This window comes from Solanum tuberosum, unplaced genomic scaffold (genome assembly GCF_000226075.1).
Source record: "Solanum tuberosum cultivar DM 1-3 516 R44 unplaced genomic scaffold, SolTub_3.0 scf00131, whole genome shotgun sequence".
Classification (NCBI taxonomy): domain Eukaryota; kingdom Viridiplantae; phylum Streptophyta; class Magnoliopsida; order Solanales; family Solanaceae; genus Solanum; species Solanum tuberosum.
Window position 1 is genome coordinate 400,572 of NW_006239054.1, and position 18,895 is coordinate 419,466.

The window sequence follows — 18,895 nt, forward strand, 5'->3', positions numbered from 1 at the left end:
TCTTATGATCAACCATCAACACATAATATGAATCAGGAAGAGCATATTTCAAGGAATGGTAGTATAGGTTCTATCTTCCAAGGTCTCAACAATGATCAATACTTGCAGCTTGTGCAAATGATGGAAGATTTAAAGAAGAAGAATAAAGGAGAGGACAAGGAAGATTCACCAGTAGATGTAGCCAATATGGCAGGTATGGTATCCACTAAATCAGACTGTTGGATTATTGATTGTGGAGCCTCAAATCACATGACTTCTTCCTTGAGTTCACTGATAAATCCAATTCCTTCATCTAAACCTACTTATGTTCATCTTCCTACTGGTCATAGCACAGAGATTACAAATACAGGGTCCTGTAGTTTGTTACCCTCTAAAACTCTTCACAATGTTCTGTGTATACCTAAGTTTAACACCAATTTATTGTCTGTAGCTAGGTATACAAGAGAGCTTAATAGTTCCGTACATTTTTACCTTGATTTTTGTCTCTTTCAGGACCTCTAAAATGGCAAGGTGAAAGAGATTGGTAGACAAGAGGGTAGCTTATACATCCTTAGTCCTTCAACACCAGCTACAAGCTTTCCTTTCAAATGCATGAGTACTGTAGTATCTGCTTCTGTGTCATATTAATGGCATCAAAGGCTAGGCCATGCCCCCATTTCTGTTTTGAAAAAGATACCTGTAATAACTAGGTTACTAGATGATGTTGGCCATTGTCACTATCCTGTTTGTCCCTTAGCTAGGCAGACTAGGTTGCCTTTTCCTGTTAGTATTTCTAAAACTTCAGTTGTGTTTGATCTTGTTCATGCTGACATTTTGGGGCCTTACAGGGTTCCCACTTATAATGGGTTCAAGTATTTTCTTACTCTTGTAGATGATTTTTCGAGAATGACTTGGACTTTTTTACTAAGGCTTAAGAGAGATGTGTTTGTGCTGCTTAAAGATTTTATTCTTCTTGTTGAGAACCAGTTTTCTACCAAAGTAAAAATTTTGAGATCAGACAATGGTTCTGAGTTTTTTAATACTTTATGCACTAATTTCTTAAAAACCAAGGGGATTATTCACCAAAGTAGTTGTGTTCATACTCCACAACAAAATGGGGTTGTGGAGAGGAAACATAGGCATCTCCTAGAAGTAGCAAAGGCTATTAGGTTTCAGGCTAATATACCTATCAAGTTCTGGGGTGACTGTATACTTACCGGCACTTATATTATCAATAGGCTTCCTAGTACTGTCCTAAATGGCATTTCACCTTATGAATTTTTTCATGGTACACCACCCATGCTGTCTCATTTGAGAACTCTTGGGTGTCTTTGTTATGCTACTATTCCTGTTTTTCATGACAAATTTTCTTCCAAGGTTATTACAAGAGTCTTTATGGGGTGTTATGTTGCTCAGAAAGGTTACAAGATATATGACATTGCTGCAGAAAGGTTTATGATCAGTGGAGATGTTACATTTCATGAGAATATGTTTCCTTTCTCTCATCCTAAGTCACAGTTTCTTCCTGGTTCTAAGGACTCTTCTACTACTACTATGCCAGATTCTCCTCATGTACCTTCATTAGACCTTCCTGATGAGCATCCTGACTGTCCTAATTTTTCTTCCTCCTCGCCTGTTGTTTCTTCACATGATGCTACATTTCCTGTTCCTTTAAGAAAGTCCAATAGACTTACTAAGCCTCCTATATGGCTCACAAATTATGTTCATCATTCTTTGCCATCTACTACTTCTTCTACTTCTGCTAGTTCTTGGTCTCTTTATCCTATTCAATCATATCTTTCATATTCTCATCTTTCTTATCCATTTTAGGCTTTTCTTGCCTCATTCTCTTCTATTTCTGAGCCTACTTCTTATTCCCGAGCTGTTAAGGATCCTAGGTGGATTCAAGCTATGAAGCTTGAACTTGAGGCTTTAGATCATAATCATACTTGGGAGGTGGTGGATTTTCCATCTGGGAAGGTGCCTATTGGTTCTAGATGGGTTTACAAGGTAAAGTATCATGCTGATGGGACTGTAGAAAGGTTTAAAACAAGGTTAGTAGCTAAGGGGTATACTCAGAAGGAAGGCATTGACTTACATGATACTTTCTCCCCTGTAGCAAAAATGACCACAGTTAGGACTATGATTGCATTGGCTGCCCTTAGGCATTGGACTATTTTCCAAATGGATGTCCACAATGCATTCCTTAATGGTTATCTTTCTGAGGAGGTGTACATGGCTTTGCCACAAGGTTTTAGTAGCCAGAGGGAGTCAAAGGTATGCAGGCTACTCAAATCCTTATATGGTCTGAACCAGGCTTCTAGACAGTGGAACCTGAAATTGACACAAGCTCTAACAAATTCTGGCTTCACACAGAGTAAGCATGATTATTCTCTTTTCACAAAAATGGCTAATAACAAGCTAGTGTTGATTATTGTTTATGTAGATAACTTGCTTGTCACAGGGTCTGATCTACAAGAAATCAATAGAGCTAAGCTTGAGTTGCATAAAAACTTCAATATGAAGGACCGAGGAGAACTGAGGTATTTTCTGGGAATTGAATTTGACAGGTCAAGTGAGGGAATCCTCTTATCACAAAGGAAGTATGCTCTGGAAATGATCTCAGAGACTGGATTGAGTGGTTCAAAGCCTAAGTGGACACCAATGGAGCAGAACATGAAACTAACCAGCAGTGAGTATGATCGTAAATTCTCTGAAAAATCTGAGGATGTTCTTTTGGAGGGCAGGAGTGTCTATCAGAGACTGGTGGGAAAGCTCTTGTACCTTACAATCACAAGGCCTGATATATCATATGTTGTTCAGTCCTTAAGTCAGTTTATGCATGCTCCTAAACGGTCTCATTATGAAGCTGCTTTGCATGTGGTGAAGTATATCAAGAGTCAACCTGGGCTTGGTCTCTTAATGTCTAGTAGAGGGGATGAAAAGATAGAAGCATATTGTGACTCTGACTGGGCTTCTTGTCCTATGTCTAGAAGGTCTGTCTCTGGTTTTTGTATCAAATTGGGAACATCTCTCATCTCATGGAAAGCTAAGAAACAAAACACTATATCTAGAAGTTCTGCTGAGGCAGAATATAGGTGCATGGCTCAAACAGTAGCTGAATTGACTTGGTTAAAAGGGCTGTAACAAAAGTTGCAGGTGAAGGTGCAGTTGCCAATTGATCTATATTGTGATAATAAAGCTGCATTACAAATAGCAGCCAATCCTATGTATCATGAAAGAACAAAACATATTGAGATTGACTGCCATTTTTTAAGGGAAAAATTGCAGAAAGGTTTGGTAAGAACTAACTATGTTACAAGTAAGGAACAACCAGCAAATGTGTTTACCAAAGCTTTGGGTCGTCAACAACATGCTGCATTACTGGTCAAGTTAGGAATGAAAAACATTTTCCATTCTCAACTTGAGGGGAGTGTAGAAATAAAGGAATAGTTAGTTGATAACTGTGTATAGATTAGTTAGTTAAGAAGGTTGTTATTAAGTTTCCAATTAGAAGTTGACAAGTGGATAAGTTAGTTAGTAACTAACTTTGTAAATGCACTGTATATAAGTGGATCCATTATTGAAAGGATCAGTTCAGAAGTGTGAATAATAAAAAATCTCATCACAACACAATTGCTCTCTATTAGTTTCTTCTTTTTCTTCTACAAAGCTCGTCAATGGTGGCCTGAGTGCAGATTTTATCAACATTTAGTAAAAACGATATTTATTAAATAAAAAATAAAAACGATAGATAAATAGGAACGAGTGAGTACGAAATGACCCATATTAGTCACAAAACTCATTTTCATGAGCTCTCGTCCAAACACAGCTCTTCGTCCACATTTGTCATTTTATCACCCATTTTCAATAGCTCAAATTTCAAGAAAAACTAAGCAAATTCGTACCAATCAAAGTTAAATTTCAATTACAACTTTACAACTTCATTATCAAACCCCAGTAACCAATTTGACTAACAACCAAATTTTTCGACAAATCTAATTTTAAAATGTATTATTTGTGGATCACGGTTGAGATTTTTTTTCATTAAGACATATTCAAACTAATTAAGTGGTTAAATCTTAATAAAAATAAAAATATTTAATAGTCAAACCTTCCCTAAGTGTAAACAAATGATATCGAACTAGTATAAATATAAAAAATAGAGTGTGAAATAATTTAATAAAATGAAGAAAATTGATTCGAGTTTATAATGAAAAAAAATTAGATGGATTGGCCGACCTCCTAATCCTACTATAATTTCTGTCAATCTTTTAGGACAACTGAAGTAAATATAAAACTTAAAAAGCATATCTGAACATAAAAATTGCGAGTATTTTAAAAAATAATTTTATTAAAATTAAAATTATATTTAACCATGAACATAAATCAAATTATTTTTCTGAATTCCTAAAAATTCATAATTAAAAAAAAATCATAATTTTATGGATGAATTTGTTTTCAAGAATTCAACTCCGGAAAAAAATAAAAGTTTTGTACTAACATATAGAGCAAAATGTCACTTAAAACAACATTTGGGGGAAAATGTGTAAAGTTCTAAATTAGTATGGGTAGCCATAGCAAAAAGACCAAAATTAAACCCTAAACCCTAATCCCCCAAATCACTCGCCTTCCCTATAAATCTGATAAACCCTACGCCATTTCTCTTCAAGCCTGCAAAATTCTTCGTTTGCTTCTGAAGGTATGTAATTGTTCTTCTCTTTTCACCAAATTCGTTACATTCAGCATCTTTTTTATAGTTAAAAAATAAGCACATATCGAAGGCTTCACAGTTAGAATTTGAGAAACCACTGTGGAGCTCAAAACTTGTGCAATATTGAAATGTTCATGTAACAATTAATCCTTATAAAGGTGTTCTCTTGATCTGCATTTTTGCAATTACTCAGGAGGGATTTGTTAAGTGATGGATATTTTATCTCATCTTTTTTGAATTTGTTTTTTTATGACTGTATTATGTTATTTGGGGTTTTAATTCAATAGATATGGAGTAACAATGCACCCATTTAACCCTTAGTGACTTTGTGGACGTGTTAATTCTTCCTTTTTGTCCCAAAGCTATGATCTTTTTATGATATGTTTGTGGTTAATGTGGAATCTTTTCCTGTGTAGGATGTTTTGTTGTTATCAGTGGCATTAGGGAGTAATCTTTTGATTGATTTAGTAGTTTTTGTTGTTGAAACAATGAGCATGGTTGCTAGTTTGTTTATCATCCAGCTATAAAGAGTGATAAAATTTGTACATTTTGTGTTTTTTCTTGGTTGAAATGTGTTTAATATTGTATCTGAGTTCTCTATCGGAAGCAACCTCTCTACCTATGTAAGGTTGGGGTAAGGCTGCGTACACGCCACCTTTACGGGATATGCAAATTCTGTGTTCTGTGTTTAATATAAAGACTGCAGCAGAAAAAATGCTAATTGTTATGCAAATTTTGTTCCCCAACTGTCGCACTAAATTATCTTTTACCTTGTGTGTGCATGTTATAATCCAGGTTTAGAAGTAGCAATGGCAAAAAATCCAAAGGTTTTCTTTGACATATTGATTGGCAAGGCCAAAGCTGGGAGAGTTGTAATGGAACTGTTTAAAGATAAGACTCCTAATACTGCTGAAAACTTTCGAGCTCTGTGTACTGGGGAGAAAGGGATTGGGCAGTTAGGGAAGCCATTACATTACAAGGGCTCGGGTTTTCATCGTATCATTCCACAGTTCATGTGCCAGGGTGGAGATTTCACCAGAGGAAATGGAACTGGTGGAGAATCTATATATGGTACCAAATTTGCTGATGAGAACTTCAGTGTGATGCATACTATACCCGGCCTTCTTTCAATGGCAAATTCTGGACGAAACACCAATGGATCTCAATTCTTTATCACCACGGTAGCAACACCTTGGCTTGATGGTAAACATGTCGTATTTGGCAAGGTTGTAGATGGCTATAGTGTTGTCGAGGCAATGGAAAAGGTTGGTTCAGATAGTGGGAAAACATCATGCCCTGTTTTAATTGAAGATTGTGGTGAGATAACCGAGAACTAGTCCAAGGTGATAATGTAGTTTAGCAACATGTCATGGCATATTGGGTAACTGAGCTTTCCTCTTTAGGCTGTGCAAATGTCATATATGCATGCTTTTTTTCAACAAGCTGCTAGTACTTGTAAAGGATTTTTTGCTATGTTATGTAGTTCTATTGAATAAACTGGCGCAATGACATTATACTATGCTTCTTACCTCGATTGAATTTGTTCGATATGTTATATACATGAGCATGGGGAGATTATCCATATCATCTGCTTTGTTCGAGATTGATTGTACAATTATTTAGACAAATGCACTAGTCAAGATTCACAAGAAAGAAATATGGTGTTCTTATTCAACAAATATGATCCAGTTTCACTTCAGCAATACAAGTGAATTCTGAATTTGTACATTCTTGTTTCTTCTAAATATCAGTACTAGGCAATGCAAAAATGCTAATACAACATAATACCCAAAAAATTTGCCATTGACAGTATACAGCAATGGCTTCTTTACAGAATCCTAATCTTCATCGATTAGTTGCTCTTCATCTTCCCACCTTGGTGGCCTAACTACTAATAGCACCATTCCCAAGCTCTTTTCGACTCCCATTTCCTTCAATGTCAACCCTTTTTCCACCATCAATCCCTCATCACCGCTCCCATTGCCACCACTAAGCACCAAGTAAAACCCATCATCCACCACCACTTCCTTCCTTCCTCTATCAGCCACTACCAAAACTGGCTCTTCCTTGTACTTCCTCTTCTCCTTCCATGGCAAAAGCTTCCCACTCTTGAACGATACTGCAACTCCACCTCTCTCTAATCCTGCAATTGGTTGCCATCCAGGCAAAACCACCCATCTCCTCCAATCCTTCTCCGCTTCCACTACACCAAAATCCCCCACACCACCACATTCCCACGGCGCTGCCTCCACCTCAAACTCCCTCTTCTCCGCCTTGCAAACAGGCAAAACCACTACTTTCGTAGACTCTGCTACCTCCCCTAACTTCATCCTCACCAAAGGCACTTTCACCTGCTCATCAATTACACTGTCTTTATCAACCCCTTTTCCTTCTAGCACCTCTACAAGCACATTTCTAGCACTTTCAGTCTCCACAACTTCAAGTGCCTTCTCCATTGCCTCAACCCTCGATTCCTCAGCAGCTGCAGCAGCATGTTCCTGAGCTAGCCTAAAGAACCAGAAAGCCAAACAATCACCAGGAGAATCACCAGTAAACTTATCCCAACCATAATCGATTCGTCTTCGCGGGAAATCCTTCATCGCCCTAGCCAAATCCTGCGCTTGCTTCATATCAAACCCATTCCTCACCATAAATCTAGCAGCATCAGCTCGTTGCTTAACACTAAGCAACCGAATTTCATACAGCAATTCAGCACCCCCAGATTCAAAAAACGACAGCGTTTCTTCATCCAAACCACACTCAACAAGAGTGTCACGGACTTGAGCAGCAACCACCAATCGATTCTGTTCAACCCCAGTAATCCCAGTAATTTCCTCGAGTGTAGAAGGCGTAAACCCTTCACTGGTTAGCGAAGGTATCAAAGGGGCGTATTCATACCAAAGTCCAAGACGATTAGCAAGAACTTCGAGCTTGGAATTGGTGTCAAGATGGCGGAATTTTGGTGGGAGAGGAGAAGGGGGTGGTCTAAATGGCTGATAAAGCTGTTGTTGTTGTGGTGCTGCTGTTGAATATTGTTGGTTTCTTTGACCTGAAGGAGGGATGATTAGTGCTGATATGGGTCTTGGAGTGAGATTTGGTTTGTGGGTTATGGTGGGTAGGGGGTGGGGGTGACTAGGGAGAAATGGGGTTGAGAGAGATAAAGGTTTAGGGGAGTTTACAGTGAGAGAAAACATGGCTGAAGACTCTGTGGAGAAGTGTGAAGAGTGAAGAAGAAGAAGAACAGGAACCACCTTATCTTCTTTTTTTTTGATATTTTTGATATTTGGGTTGGGCTTTCTTATGGACCTTCAATTTTTGATAACTTTAGTTGGGCCTAGATTTTTTATAGATTTTTTTTAATAGAGTTAGCAGGAGTGACGGTGGTCAAAATATGTATCTGATAATATATACAAATGTATCTAATTAAGAATTTATGTATCTGATAAAATGTATATGTATTGAGTTAAAAGATTACATGTAAAGGTGTTAAAAATGAGTCCAATTACAGCTAACCCACCCAGAATTTTAAGGGTTGAGCTCAAGATAATTTGAATCGGGTTTAGTCTCAACTCATTCAAGTTTTAACCCATTTTAAGAGAATTCTCAATTGAGCCCAATTTTATCTCTAATTTCAACCTGTTTTATGACTCTTTATTTGCATTGATGTAATATATGTTTCTATATTGAAAATATTAATTACTATCTATTTTATACTCCCTCCGTCCCTATTTAGTTGTCCACTTTAGAAATGACACACAGATTAAGGCAACAATAATTAGCATAGTGAAGTTACAATTTTACCCTTATAATACAATTTACAATTTCAAAATAAATTCACTCAAGATAACTAATCAATGCTGGGAAGTTCATAAGTTTATTTACTTTATTTATGACAACTTTTCATTTCAAAATTACAGCCACTTCTTTGAATTCAAGTGAAATAAATTGGAGGGAAATAACATACACTTTTACAATTTTTTGTAACATTTAAAAATTTCTCACCAAAATATTTTGTTATAAAAAAATGCTTCAATGAAATGAGAAATCAAACAATCAATGGATACAAGACAAAATAAATCAAGTTCAATGAATGGAATAGATTTAAATATTTCTGTTGAAGTGGATCTTCAATCAATATAAGTGAGCCTTCTACTTTGATAGGAGTACTAGTTGAAACTTCAACTTTATTTCTGTCCATTTTTTTAGTAAAAAAAAATTGTTCAAAATTTTTCCTCATAAACTAACAAAATGTTTTATGGGTAACTTAAAAGACTGTGTAACTTCCCAAGCATAATAAATGTATTGTCTAGTTCCAAAAAGAATGAATTACAGCTTACTAGAAATTTTCAAGAAGTTTAAATAAGGGTATAATAGGAAAACAAATGTTGTCCTTTCTTGATTTATCAAAATGGATAACTAAAAGAGGAAATATGGACAACTAAATAGGGACGGAGGAAGTATCTTTTAGAATTTATCTGTCCATTTGTAACTATTTTCTCATAGATTTTTTTTTAATTGAGATTCAAATGGTGGTTATATAACTTAAATAATAATATATTAAAATTACTGAGGTTAGCGAGTCACCACCCAACCCGCTTTTAAGCCCATATGAGTCCAACCCATTTGAGCCCAAAGTAAACTTGGGCGGGTTAAGACCCAACTCAACATCTATTTCAATCCATTTTAATATCTCCAATTTCAACCCAGCCTGCTCATTTGACACCCCTAATTATATGTATACGTTGAAACAAATTTCTGAAGCTCAAGAAAAGTGGGAAGAAAATTGATTTTTGAATATATTTTAGAATAAATTCAGGAAATGACGCGTGATTTACTCTTAAATTGATGTGTTTTAGTTACATTTTGTATTTAGATACATATAATTAGATATATCTGTTTAGCATGTACTCAAGAACATAAATATGATAGAAATTGTAATATCGAAAACTTAAGGCTCATATCTTTGTAGCAATTGCACCCAATATAGATTTGATAGTTTAAACTAATTAAACTTGTTGGAGTTGAGGAACTACCAAACCTAATTTATACGTAAATGTCTACAAGTCCAAATGACATAATTAAACAAAATGCCAAAAAAAAATTTATAGGTATAAGGGGGTATAAATTAGGTTCGGGGCAACCGCAACTTATTATCCATATGCCTGAGTTTGAAATACCAAGACTTGAACTTTCAATTTGTGTCTATCACATCTAAAATTTATATGAAACGATTAAATATCACATATGGAAGGTCCAAAATTAATAGTGCTATCAATAACCACTTAGAGAGGTGTTATCTAATTTTAGAAGAAAAATAAAAATAAAATATAAAATTTAAATTTCTAACCTCACCATTGAGAGGTGCACACCGTCATGATCACATTATATGATACTTCGAATGTGGGTTCACACATCTATATTTCAAATATTTTTTTAAAAATATAACACTACTATATATGATCATCTCGGAAGGGAGCATGGATTCACGTGAACCCGGTGACTCCTCTTGGATACGCCCGGTAAGAAAATCTAATTAGTTATGAGTTTTGTAGCTATGAATTAGCTTAAGATTACCGATAAATTCCATAACTAATCCCATATTTTTTTTTAAGTGGTTTATTTCATTTAAGAATTTAGAAGTACATACTTTTATTTAGGCCAAACACATATGCAGACCCTTAAACTTGTCCCTAAATTTCATTTTGGCACTCAAACTCAATCTTGTTCCATTTTAACCCTTCAACTCCAATTTTTAGGTTCCATTTTGGCACTTCTTTCCAAAGAATCAACAAAGTGGGATGTGTGTACTTCACATGCCATTATTGTGTTAAAAAATAATGGATGAACATCATTTTTTTTTCAAAATATTTTTTTTTAGAGTTTCTGTACATTATTGTGTGAAAAAATAATCGGTGAAAATGTGTTGGTTTTTTTTAAAAAAAAAATTAGTTAATTTAAATAACATCACATATATTTTTTTTCATATCTAGTCTACTTGGAATAACTCAAATATCAACTTTCTAATTTTTCATTCATCTAAATACGAGTAAAAAAAAACTCATGTTCATTGCTAATTAATAACACTACAAAAAAATGTTGAAACTCGATAGACTTAGTTGGATTGTCATTAATTTTTTTAAGAAAGAAAATCGACGCACTTTCGTCGGTTATTTTTCACGCAAAAATATAGAAAAACTCTTAAAAAGAATTGTTACTTTTTTATAAAAAAACAATGATAATCCGTCAGTTTTAATTTTTTACAATAATTAATAGATGATCGTCGATTTTTAAAATGCAAAATTGCAGTTGAATAACATATATAGAAATAAAGAAATCATAAAATTAGTATTTTGTGTAAAATGGTACATAAAAGAAAGAAATAGAGTTGAAGGGTAATCTATTATTTTTTTTAAAAATACTTTTTTTTTTTTTATCTTTCACTCTCTTAGAGAAAGTGTGATGTACACTCTCTACCACATCACTTAGAAGTGCCAAAATGAAACATAAAAATTAGAGTTGAAGGGTTAAAATGGAACAAAATTGAATTGAAGTGTAAAAATGAAATTTACTAATCCCATATTTTTTTTAAGTGGTTTATTTCATTTAAGAATTTAGAAGTACATACTTTTATTTATATCCAAAACATGCACGGATTTGGTGCAAATGGATGCACCGTCTGCTTAACTAAAGGACAAAATTCCTTTTTTATTTTGTTTCAATTTATGTCCTGATATTTGATTGGTAACAAAATCTAATTAATTTTTTTTTTTTGAAATTTATGTAAAAATAAGTTATTTGTCTAGTTATATATCAATTATCATTATATTAAGAAGTGTAAAGTTAAATAAGTAAATAGATGTATAATTTTTATGTTGCTGATATCTGTTCTTTTATTCTCTTATCATATTAATATGATCAGAAGATTTATAATTTCTGACATTTCTCATATAATTTTCTAACATTCATTTTTTAAAAAAATATTAAATTCAATTTAACTATTTTAAGACAGATTTTAAATCCAAGACTAGGATATTAATTTGTTGAAAATTAGGTTGGTTGATGTTAACTTGTACAAATTTCTTCTTCTCCATATCCAAGTCAAACAAGAAATATTCAAACTTCCTTTTTAAATTTTTTATTTTGTGAAAAATATTCAAAGTTTCAATCATGATGCTCAATTCATCTTCCACTTAATTATATCCATAGAACCCAAAAAAGAGTCATACTAAATTATTCCACTTGAATTTCATGCATTATTTAATTTATAAAGTAACTTTTTGACCATAAATCAAAGACTTCTTCTATGGAACTTATTTTTGACATTCAAAAACTTCTGGAAGAGTAAAAAGAAAGGACGAATTTATAGGAATTAGCACTTTGATTTTCATTTTATTTTTTAAAGGAAATTTTATTCATAGTGATGGGTAAAACACTATCAATAAAAAATTTCACTCCAACCACCACTAAAAATTCTCTAAATTATCCTATTTTTTTGGATAAGGCATAAGTATCCTCTAGATTATGACTGAAATTTCATAGATACGTCTTAATTAAACTAATGCCCTATTATCCACCCTCACCCCCCAAACTCATTTTTTAAAATAATTTTGTACACCTTTTGGCTTATCACACTCCGTGACTCCACGCAGTTGAGTCGCGTGGTAGATATTTAGATGTCACGTAAGCCAAAAAGGTGGACAAAATTACAAAAAATAATGGATTCAGGTGGTAATAGGACCTTAGTTTAGTTAAGGTGTGTCTCTGAGATTTCGGTCATAGTTTAGGGGGTACTTATACCATATCCCTAATTTTTTAAAATAAAAATGTTGGATTATTTTTTAAATTTATTTACTCTCTATTCCAAAAAGAATAGAATTATTTTCTTATTAATCTGTTATAAAAAAGAATGTTCGTCACATATGAAAATAATGTAACTAGAACTTCATATGTATATACTTTCAATGATTTATTTTTTATAGTCACACAAATATTTTAATATGTCTAAAACCACTAATAATCACTAATTTCAAACGTTTAAGACCACAAAATTCTAATGACACCTTTGTTCTCTTTTTAAAATTTTGTTGTCTCTACTTTTAATTTATAACTGTAAGAACTTGTCGAATCTTGAAGAGTAAGCCTTGTTATCTTATCCACTGTGTTGGCAAGATGTCCTTAAGAACACTACAACCATATTAGAAGTATTGTCTTTAGAAATAGATTCTGAATTTAAATTTAATCGAACCTCAATATGAGTATCATTAGGAAAAGTTCACCAACTTTCATATGGACAATTTTAATAGCTAAGAGGCTACAGTTATATTGACCAGACATTAATATATTACTACTAGGAAACTAAAGTGACTAGGAATATAAATTATGTCTATCTTCAATGAATTCTTCCTTTTAATTAGTGTCACGTGCTGTCGTTTTAATTCTAAAATTCACCACGTGCAACACTAGCCATGCAAATATAATCCTCGTGAAAAATCACAAAAATTCCTTGAGTATTTAGACCAACAATATGAATTGGTCAATAAAAAAAAGTTTAGGTTTATTTATTTGTTTCTTTTATCTTAGAAGAATGATTTGCAGAATATTCTAATTTTTATCCCGAAACGTATTAAATAAAAAAAAGTAAGACAGACAAATTGCATGGGAAAGAATATTCAATTAGAAAGGATTAACTTGAACAAAGGGAGATTAACATGAGTTGTACAACATGATTCGAACATTCATTCCCCTTAATCAGGAGTTTTGAATTCAAGCAATTTTTTAAAAATAATGTTAGGAGCTTTGTCTCCAGAATTGGGCCCAACAATGTCGATTTCCAATATAAATATTGAATATTGAATCATAATGGGATGGTTCAAACTTCAGACGTTTCCTTCACCCTTAATCAAGAATTTGAATTTGAGCCTCAGAGGATTTAAAAATCATGTTTGGAGCTCTATCTCAAGAATTGAGCTTTGCAATGTGAGAATTTAAATTTAATCGAGTCTCAATATAATTATCTAGTGAAAAAATAAAAAGACACGACCAAGTAATGTGAACACATTTTTATTTTAACTTTATGGTTCCCTAATGTTGCATCTCAAAGAATTGGTTTGGTAGATTATAAGTATATTGTAAGTTATCTTAGAAATAATAATGTTGACCCTAGCTCCTACACACTTTATTATCCATCAAAGCATTTAAATAAAATTATTTTGATGACATCTTAATCATAGGTTTACCACTACTAATTTAGAGTTATTAGGACCATAATTATGAAAGAAACGTAACTTCACACTTATTTTTGAGGAGCAAAATATTATGAACGATTACTTTACATTGATTATATCTAGTCAGCACTATTCTATAGTCCATTACAAATGTTATTTTCGTTATATAATCTTTTAAATAGAAATTAGTATAAAATAACACAATTATCACCCTTACGCGCACCAACATCAAAGTTTTACGAGAGATTGTTAAAATGGACATGGTAAAATCAAGTACAAAAGGAGTTTAACTTTTATAAACAAAATAACTAATAATGTATATATAAATGATACTCCACCAATTACTCGTATTTTGGCCATAAGAAGTTGGATTTATTACAAGAAGACATGTTATTATATATGTTACAATTACTAGATTAAAAAAAAACATTATAGTAATATCAATATTCAAGATTTGAGGTTTATGAGTTCTTAAAAAATAATTAGAAGGCCATGATATTTTTTGATAATGGAAGACGAGGACAATTAAAGCTCAAGTCAAAGTGTCAAATTAATAATAAAATTATGTTCACATTTTGGAGGTGAAAGTATTAATTGAGTTTAATTTAGAATTGATATAGAGCGTCACATTGTGTGACATATATATTCTAGAGACATAAAATAACCAATTTCGAACAATTTAGTAGTTTTAATTAAGTACTTGAACATTCAAATTGCGATTTTAACTACGACTAGTTTCAATTGAGTATCTGAATCATGATGATAAAATGTTCCTATTAAACAATTTTCGTTCAAATTTTGGGGGAAAATTGTGTTTGTTCTCAAATGCTTATTACATAGATATATAAGTTAAGCACTAAATATATCATCGACCTTCTTTAATTATACACATCATCTTCAAGTGGCCGAACATGCTTGTGGTTTTTTAACTTATTGACACTAATTTGTATAACTAAAGGAGATGACATATTTTAAATGGTTAACTAATTATCTACGTAATGGACATCTGAGAACACACACAAAAAAAATTAAAATTTTAATTAAAAATATCTAATATAAATATTTTAGAGTATATATTTAGATGCTCGATTATAACAAGCTATTAATTATTCGAGCATATAAATGAAATTTGATCATAGTACGTATCATAGAATCACAAAAAAAAAAGTTGACCAAATGAAGACCAAAGTCCTCAGTGCTGAGATCATGAGTTATATTAATATATAGGTTTCATGATGAGTTGGCCGCCACTTATAATCTCCACAAATCCATTTGACCAACATTTTGACCACACGTGCATAATTATTAATTTTGGATTAATTCATGCAGCCCCTAGTATTTATTTACTAGTATATAATTAAGAAGACCACACTCCACACTAGTCTCCATCAATTTTCAACCATAAAATATCTACATGATTAATTAGTAGACTCTTTCAATCCATCTTTTCTTAAATAAATAAATCATATATTAGTGTGGACAATTCATTCTCTCTATATATAGATCACACCTTCCTCTTATAAGTTCAAATACCAAATTTTATCAAATATATCACATCCAACAAATAACAATCCATATAATTTTTCGAGAAATCCTTCATTAGTATTTGTATTCTATCTTTTTTATCTACCTTAATTTATTCGTAGGAGCAAATCAGAAAGATTGAGAAATATAATTATTTTAATTCATTCTCAACGTGACGAGATTAATGGATTCTTCATCTTACTCATATTCACAATATCATCATCTTGGTTTCAATGAGAATGACACTGAGGACATGCTTCTTCTTAATGTTCTATCTGAAGCCAGAGAAGATTCATCATCTAATAATATTCATGTGAATCATGAAGAAACTAATGAAAGATCGCGAAAAGAGGTGGCTACTAGTTATAGAGGTGTAAGAAGGAGGCCATGGGGGAAATACGCGGCTGAAATAAGGGATTCAACTAGAAATAGTGTTAGGGTTTGGTTAGGAACATTTGACACTGCTGAAGAAGCTGCATTGGCTTATGACCAAGCTGCATACGCGTTGCATGGGACAATGGCGGTGCTAAATTATCCAGTGGAGATGGTGTATCGATCGTTGATGGAGATGGATTGTAGATTTGAAGAAGGATGTTCACCTGTTTTGGCTTTGAAGAAATGGCATTCTATGATGAAAAAGGGTAATAATAAGAGTAATAGTAAAAAGAAGGAAGAAAAAGAAATGAGTTGTGAAAATGTGTTGGTTTTAGAGGATTTAGGTCCTGATTATTTAGAGGAAATTTTGATGTTGTCTGAAGGAAGTTCTGATCCTTCAATGTAGATTCGCGCTAGGAAGTTCCACGTTGGGGGTAAAACTCTCTGTAATAAAGGTGACTTTGTACCTAGGAAGACTCGAACTCGAGACCTCTACTCAAGGATGAAAGAGTACTTATCACTCCACCACAATCCTTATTGGCAGTAGTACATACTTGTATTTTTGTGTTTATTGTTTAAAAAAATTGCAATTAATTTGTCTAGACATTGTACTAATTAAGTGGTTTAGACTGTAAATATAATTCTGTTTTTACTCATTTAAAAATTCTGTCAAATTAAAGTTAATAGAAAAAATCAAATAAACTAGTTAAAAGTAGCAAAAAAAGAACCTAAGTAGAAAAACAAAAAAGATTGGTGTTGGGCTAGCTTGTTGTTAAGGTCGAAGAAAACTGATTCTTTCATTATATTCTCTCTTTTTATGTTGGAATTAGGAATTACAAGTTTTCTTGCCATGTGTTGTAGGACTTTTAATCTTGAAAAATAATAGTTCAAGGCGGTAACAAGAGCATCTTATAATTTAAGTATGAATTAAACTTACAAAATAATTATAGTTCAAGAGAGTTTACAACTATTATAAAAATTACGTGGATAGCTTAATTTACTCCACACGCCTCTAAGTCAGTGTTAGCAAACACTTTGTTATTTTTCAAGTCCAATAATTTTAACCCTTGAAAGTTATAATTCATGGAAGTCCCAAAATCAAGACATAATTTAAATATGTAACTTACAAGTTACAAAAATGTGATAGTCTAGGAGGATTTAACCATTAACTATCCATTTTTATAGCTATAATTGATAAAATATATTCATAAATGCATAATATATCATATGAAAATAAATTAATACTCAATATTTTATAAAAGTTAATCTAACGAAATAAATCAAACATAAATGTAAAGATTGTGTTTAAAATGTAAGAAGTGACTAAAAAAAAGTACTTATTAATTAGTTGATGGATCCAAACATCAAGTTCTATCTAGAAGAAAGTGTGACCTATATAAAGAATTCATATACTGAGAGAGTACTTTTGAGTTGATAGCGAATTGTTCGAATTAAGAACTCAATCCATACAAACATTGTACATAAAGTGCGAGTCAAATGTCATAATTGACCAAATTCTTTTGAAAACTAAGCATAATATGATAAACATAGCTGAAAATAAAGTCATAGATTTTTTGTGTTTTCTCATACATTTGACATTTTAATAGTATATATTCTCAGTTTTAGAATAATCCAAAATAGATATCGCAACACACTAGCGAATTGGAAATAACGTGTTCTTCGTAATGACATAAAATATATGACCACATACAATTTCAATCTTTTTTAATTTGAAGCATGTAATAAGGTCCCAAAATCTTTACAAAACCAATAATTCCATACCAAATAAAAACAATTCAAGTATTCCAACTGGCTTGTTAACTCGATGTTTTACGTTACTATTATTTTGAATTTTCTATAATCTAATGAGCGGGAAGAGTATATCAGTAATCGTGAATGATATCTCAAAATATTTCATACTATGATTGTGATACATTTCAACAACAAATACTAAGATTATGAGTCAAATGATGTTCTTTCACAATTATAAGAACATAACTATATATATACTAATTACTGATCATGTGGTTACATTAAACTTGATACATGGAGATACTTATTTGAGATAATTGATTTTATTTGAACCTAAAATAGTAAAATGCTTACTTTAGCTTATCAATTTCACTTTAATTTAAGTTGTTTAGCTAGACACTCGCTTATCTACTTAAATTGAACCAATCTCATTTTTATAACATTCTTTACTTCAATCTATTCTTTTGTCTTTTAGTTTTTTTTTTTTTTGAAGAAAATTAAAGACAAAAAAGAGAGAGAAAAAGGCAAAAAGAGTTGGGTATACACGTGAGAAAGAGTATTATGAAATATACTTATTCATTAATTGAGCAAAAAAAATAAAAATAATTATGAGATATTTATCCTAATTCCCAAGATTTGGAATTGGTTGCTCAATCTTTCACAAACAATTGTTTCATTTGCATATATAGTCTTTTAGCTACGAGCTCATTCGAATTCTTAATTTATCAATTTGATATATATATGCCACATATTTTGTCCGAAAGGTTTGAGATGAGCATATTTCCAATGGTTCCCAATGGAAAGTCGAACAGAAAATTCATGTTTTTAATAGTGAATTTTATCAGATAATCACTTAATGCTTATAATTATATAAATTTGTTTGTATTATCTTATAAATCGCCTAATTATTAAATATTTTTTACACCATTAATAATATACATAACTCAAACTCTTCGAAGTTTTTTACGCTTTCACTATATCAACTTTTTTTTTTCAAGATTTTCATTCAAAAAGATGTGTATGTTAACCTATCAAGTATATCTCTGTATAATAACTTAAAACTTCTTTTTCTTTTGATCATTAGTTTCTTTTAAAAACTAGAAAATTCATCACAATTATATATAATTAAACCAATAAAACAATATGCCTAAACTCACCTACTATTAAAATTGGAAAGCCATTTTCCACTTAATTTATCAAAATAATATGTGATAGAGCATAGAAGGAAACTGAAGAATTAGGGAGGGTGTGTTTTTTAAGTAGAAAAAAAATGTAGAACTTAAAATTTATTCATGAAAATACTTGGGGGGGGGGGGGGGGGGTGGGT

General features: G+C 32.1%; 3 protein-coding genes across 3 annotated transcripts; 2 read left to right on the plus strand and 1 right to left on the minus strand.

The window, feature by feature from the left end:
• The first annotated feature begins 4,579 nt into the window (after positions 1 to 4,579).
• LOC102605090 (peptidyl-prolyl cis-trans isomerase CYP19-3-like) lies at positions 4,580 to 6,232 on the plus strand. Its single transcript, XM_006350896.2, has 2 exons — positions 4,580 to 4,681; positions 5,489 to 6,232. Exon 2 carries the CDS (start codon positions 5,503 to 5,505, stop codon positions 6,028 to 6,030), a length of 528 nt encoding a protein of 175 aa, XP_006350958.1. The 5' UTR covers positions 4,580 to 4,681; positions 5,489 to 5,502; the 3' UTR covers positions 6,031 to 6,232.
• Positions 6,233 to 6,335: 103 nt separating this feature from the next.
• On the minus strand, positions 6,336 to 7,943 carry LOC102605426 (rubisco accumulation factor 1, chloroplastic). Its single transcript, XM_006350897.2, has one exon. It carries the CDS (start codon positions 7,885 to 7,887, stop codon positions 6,532 to 6,534), a length of 1,356 nt encoding a protein of 451 aa, XP_006350959.1. The 5' UTR covers positions 7,888 to 7,943; the 3' UTR covers positions 6,336 to 6,531.
• A 7,682-nt stretch (positions 7,944 to 15,625) lies between these two features.
• On the plus strand, positions 15,626 to 16,353 carry LOC102601838 (ethylene-responsive transcription factor 1B-like). The gene has a single exon (XM_006350970.2). It carries the CDS (start codon positions 15,626 to 15,628, stop codon positions 16,220 to 16,222), a length of 597 nt encoding a protein of 198 aa, XP_006351032.1. The 3' UTR covers positions 16,223 to 16,353.
• Positions 16,354 to 18,895: the final 2,542 nt, after the last annotated feature.

Bases quoted from the DNA above. Each gene is read 5' to 3' on its own strand.
- LOC102601838 (XM_006350970.2), top strand. From the start codon at position 15,626: ATGGATTCTTCATCTTACTCATATTCACAATATCATCATCTTGGTTTC.
- LOC102605090 (XM_006350896.2), top strand. From the start codon at position 5,503: ATGGCAAAAAATCCAAAGGTTTTCTTTGACATATTGATTGGCAAGGCC.
- LOC102605426 (XM_006350897.2), bottom strand. From the start codon at position 7,887: ATGTTTTCTCTCACTGTAAACTCCCCTAAACCTTTATCTCTCTCAACC.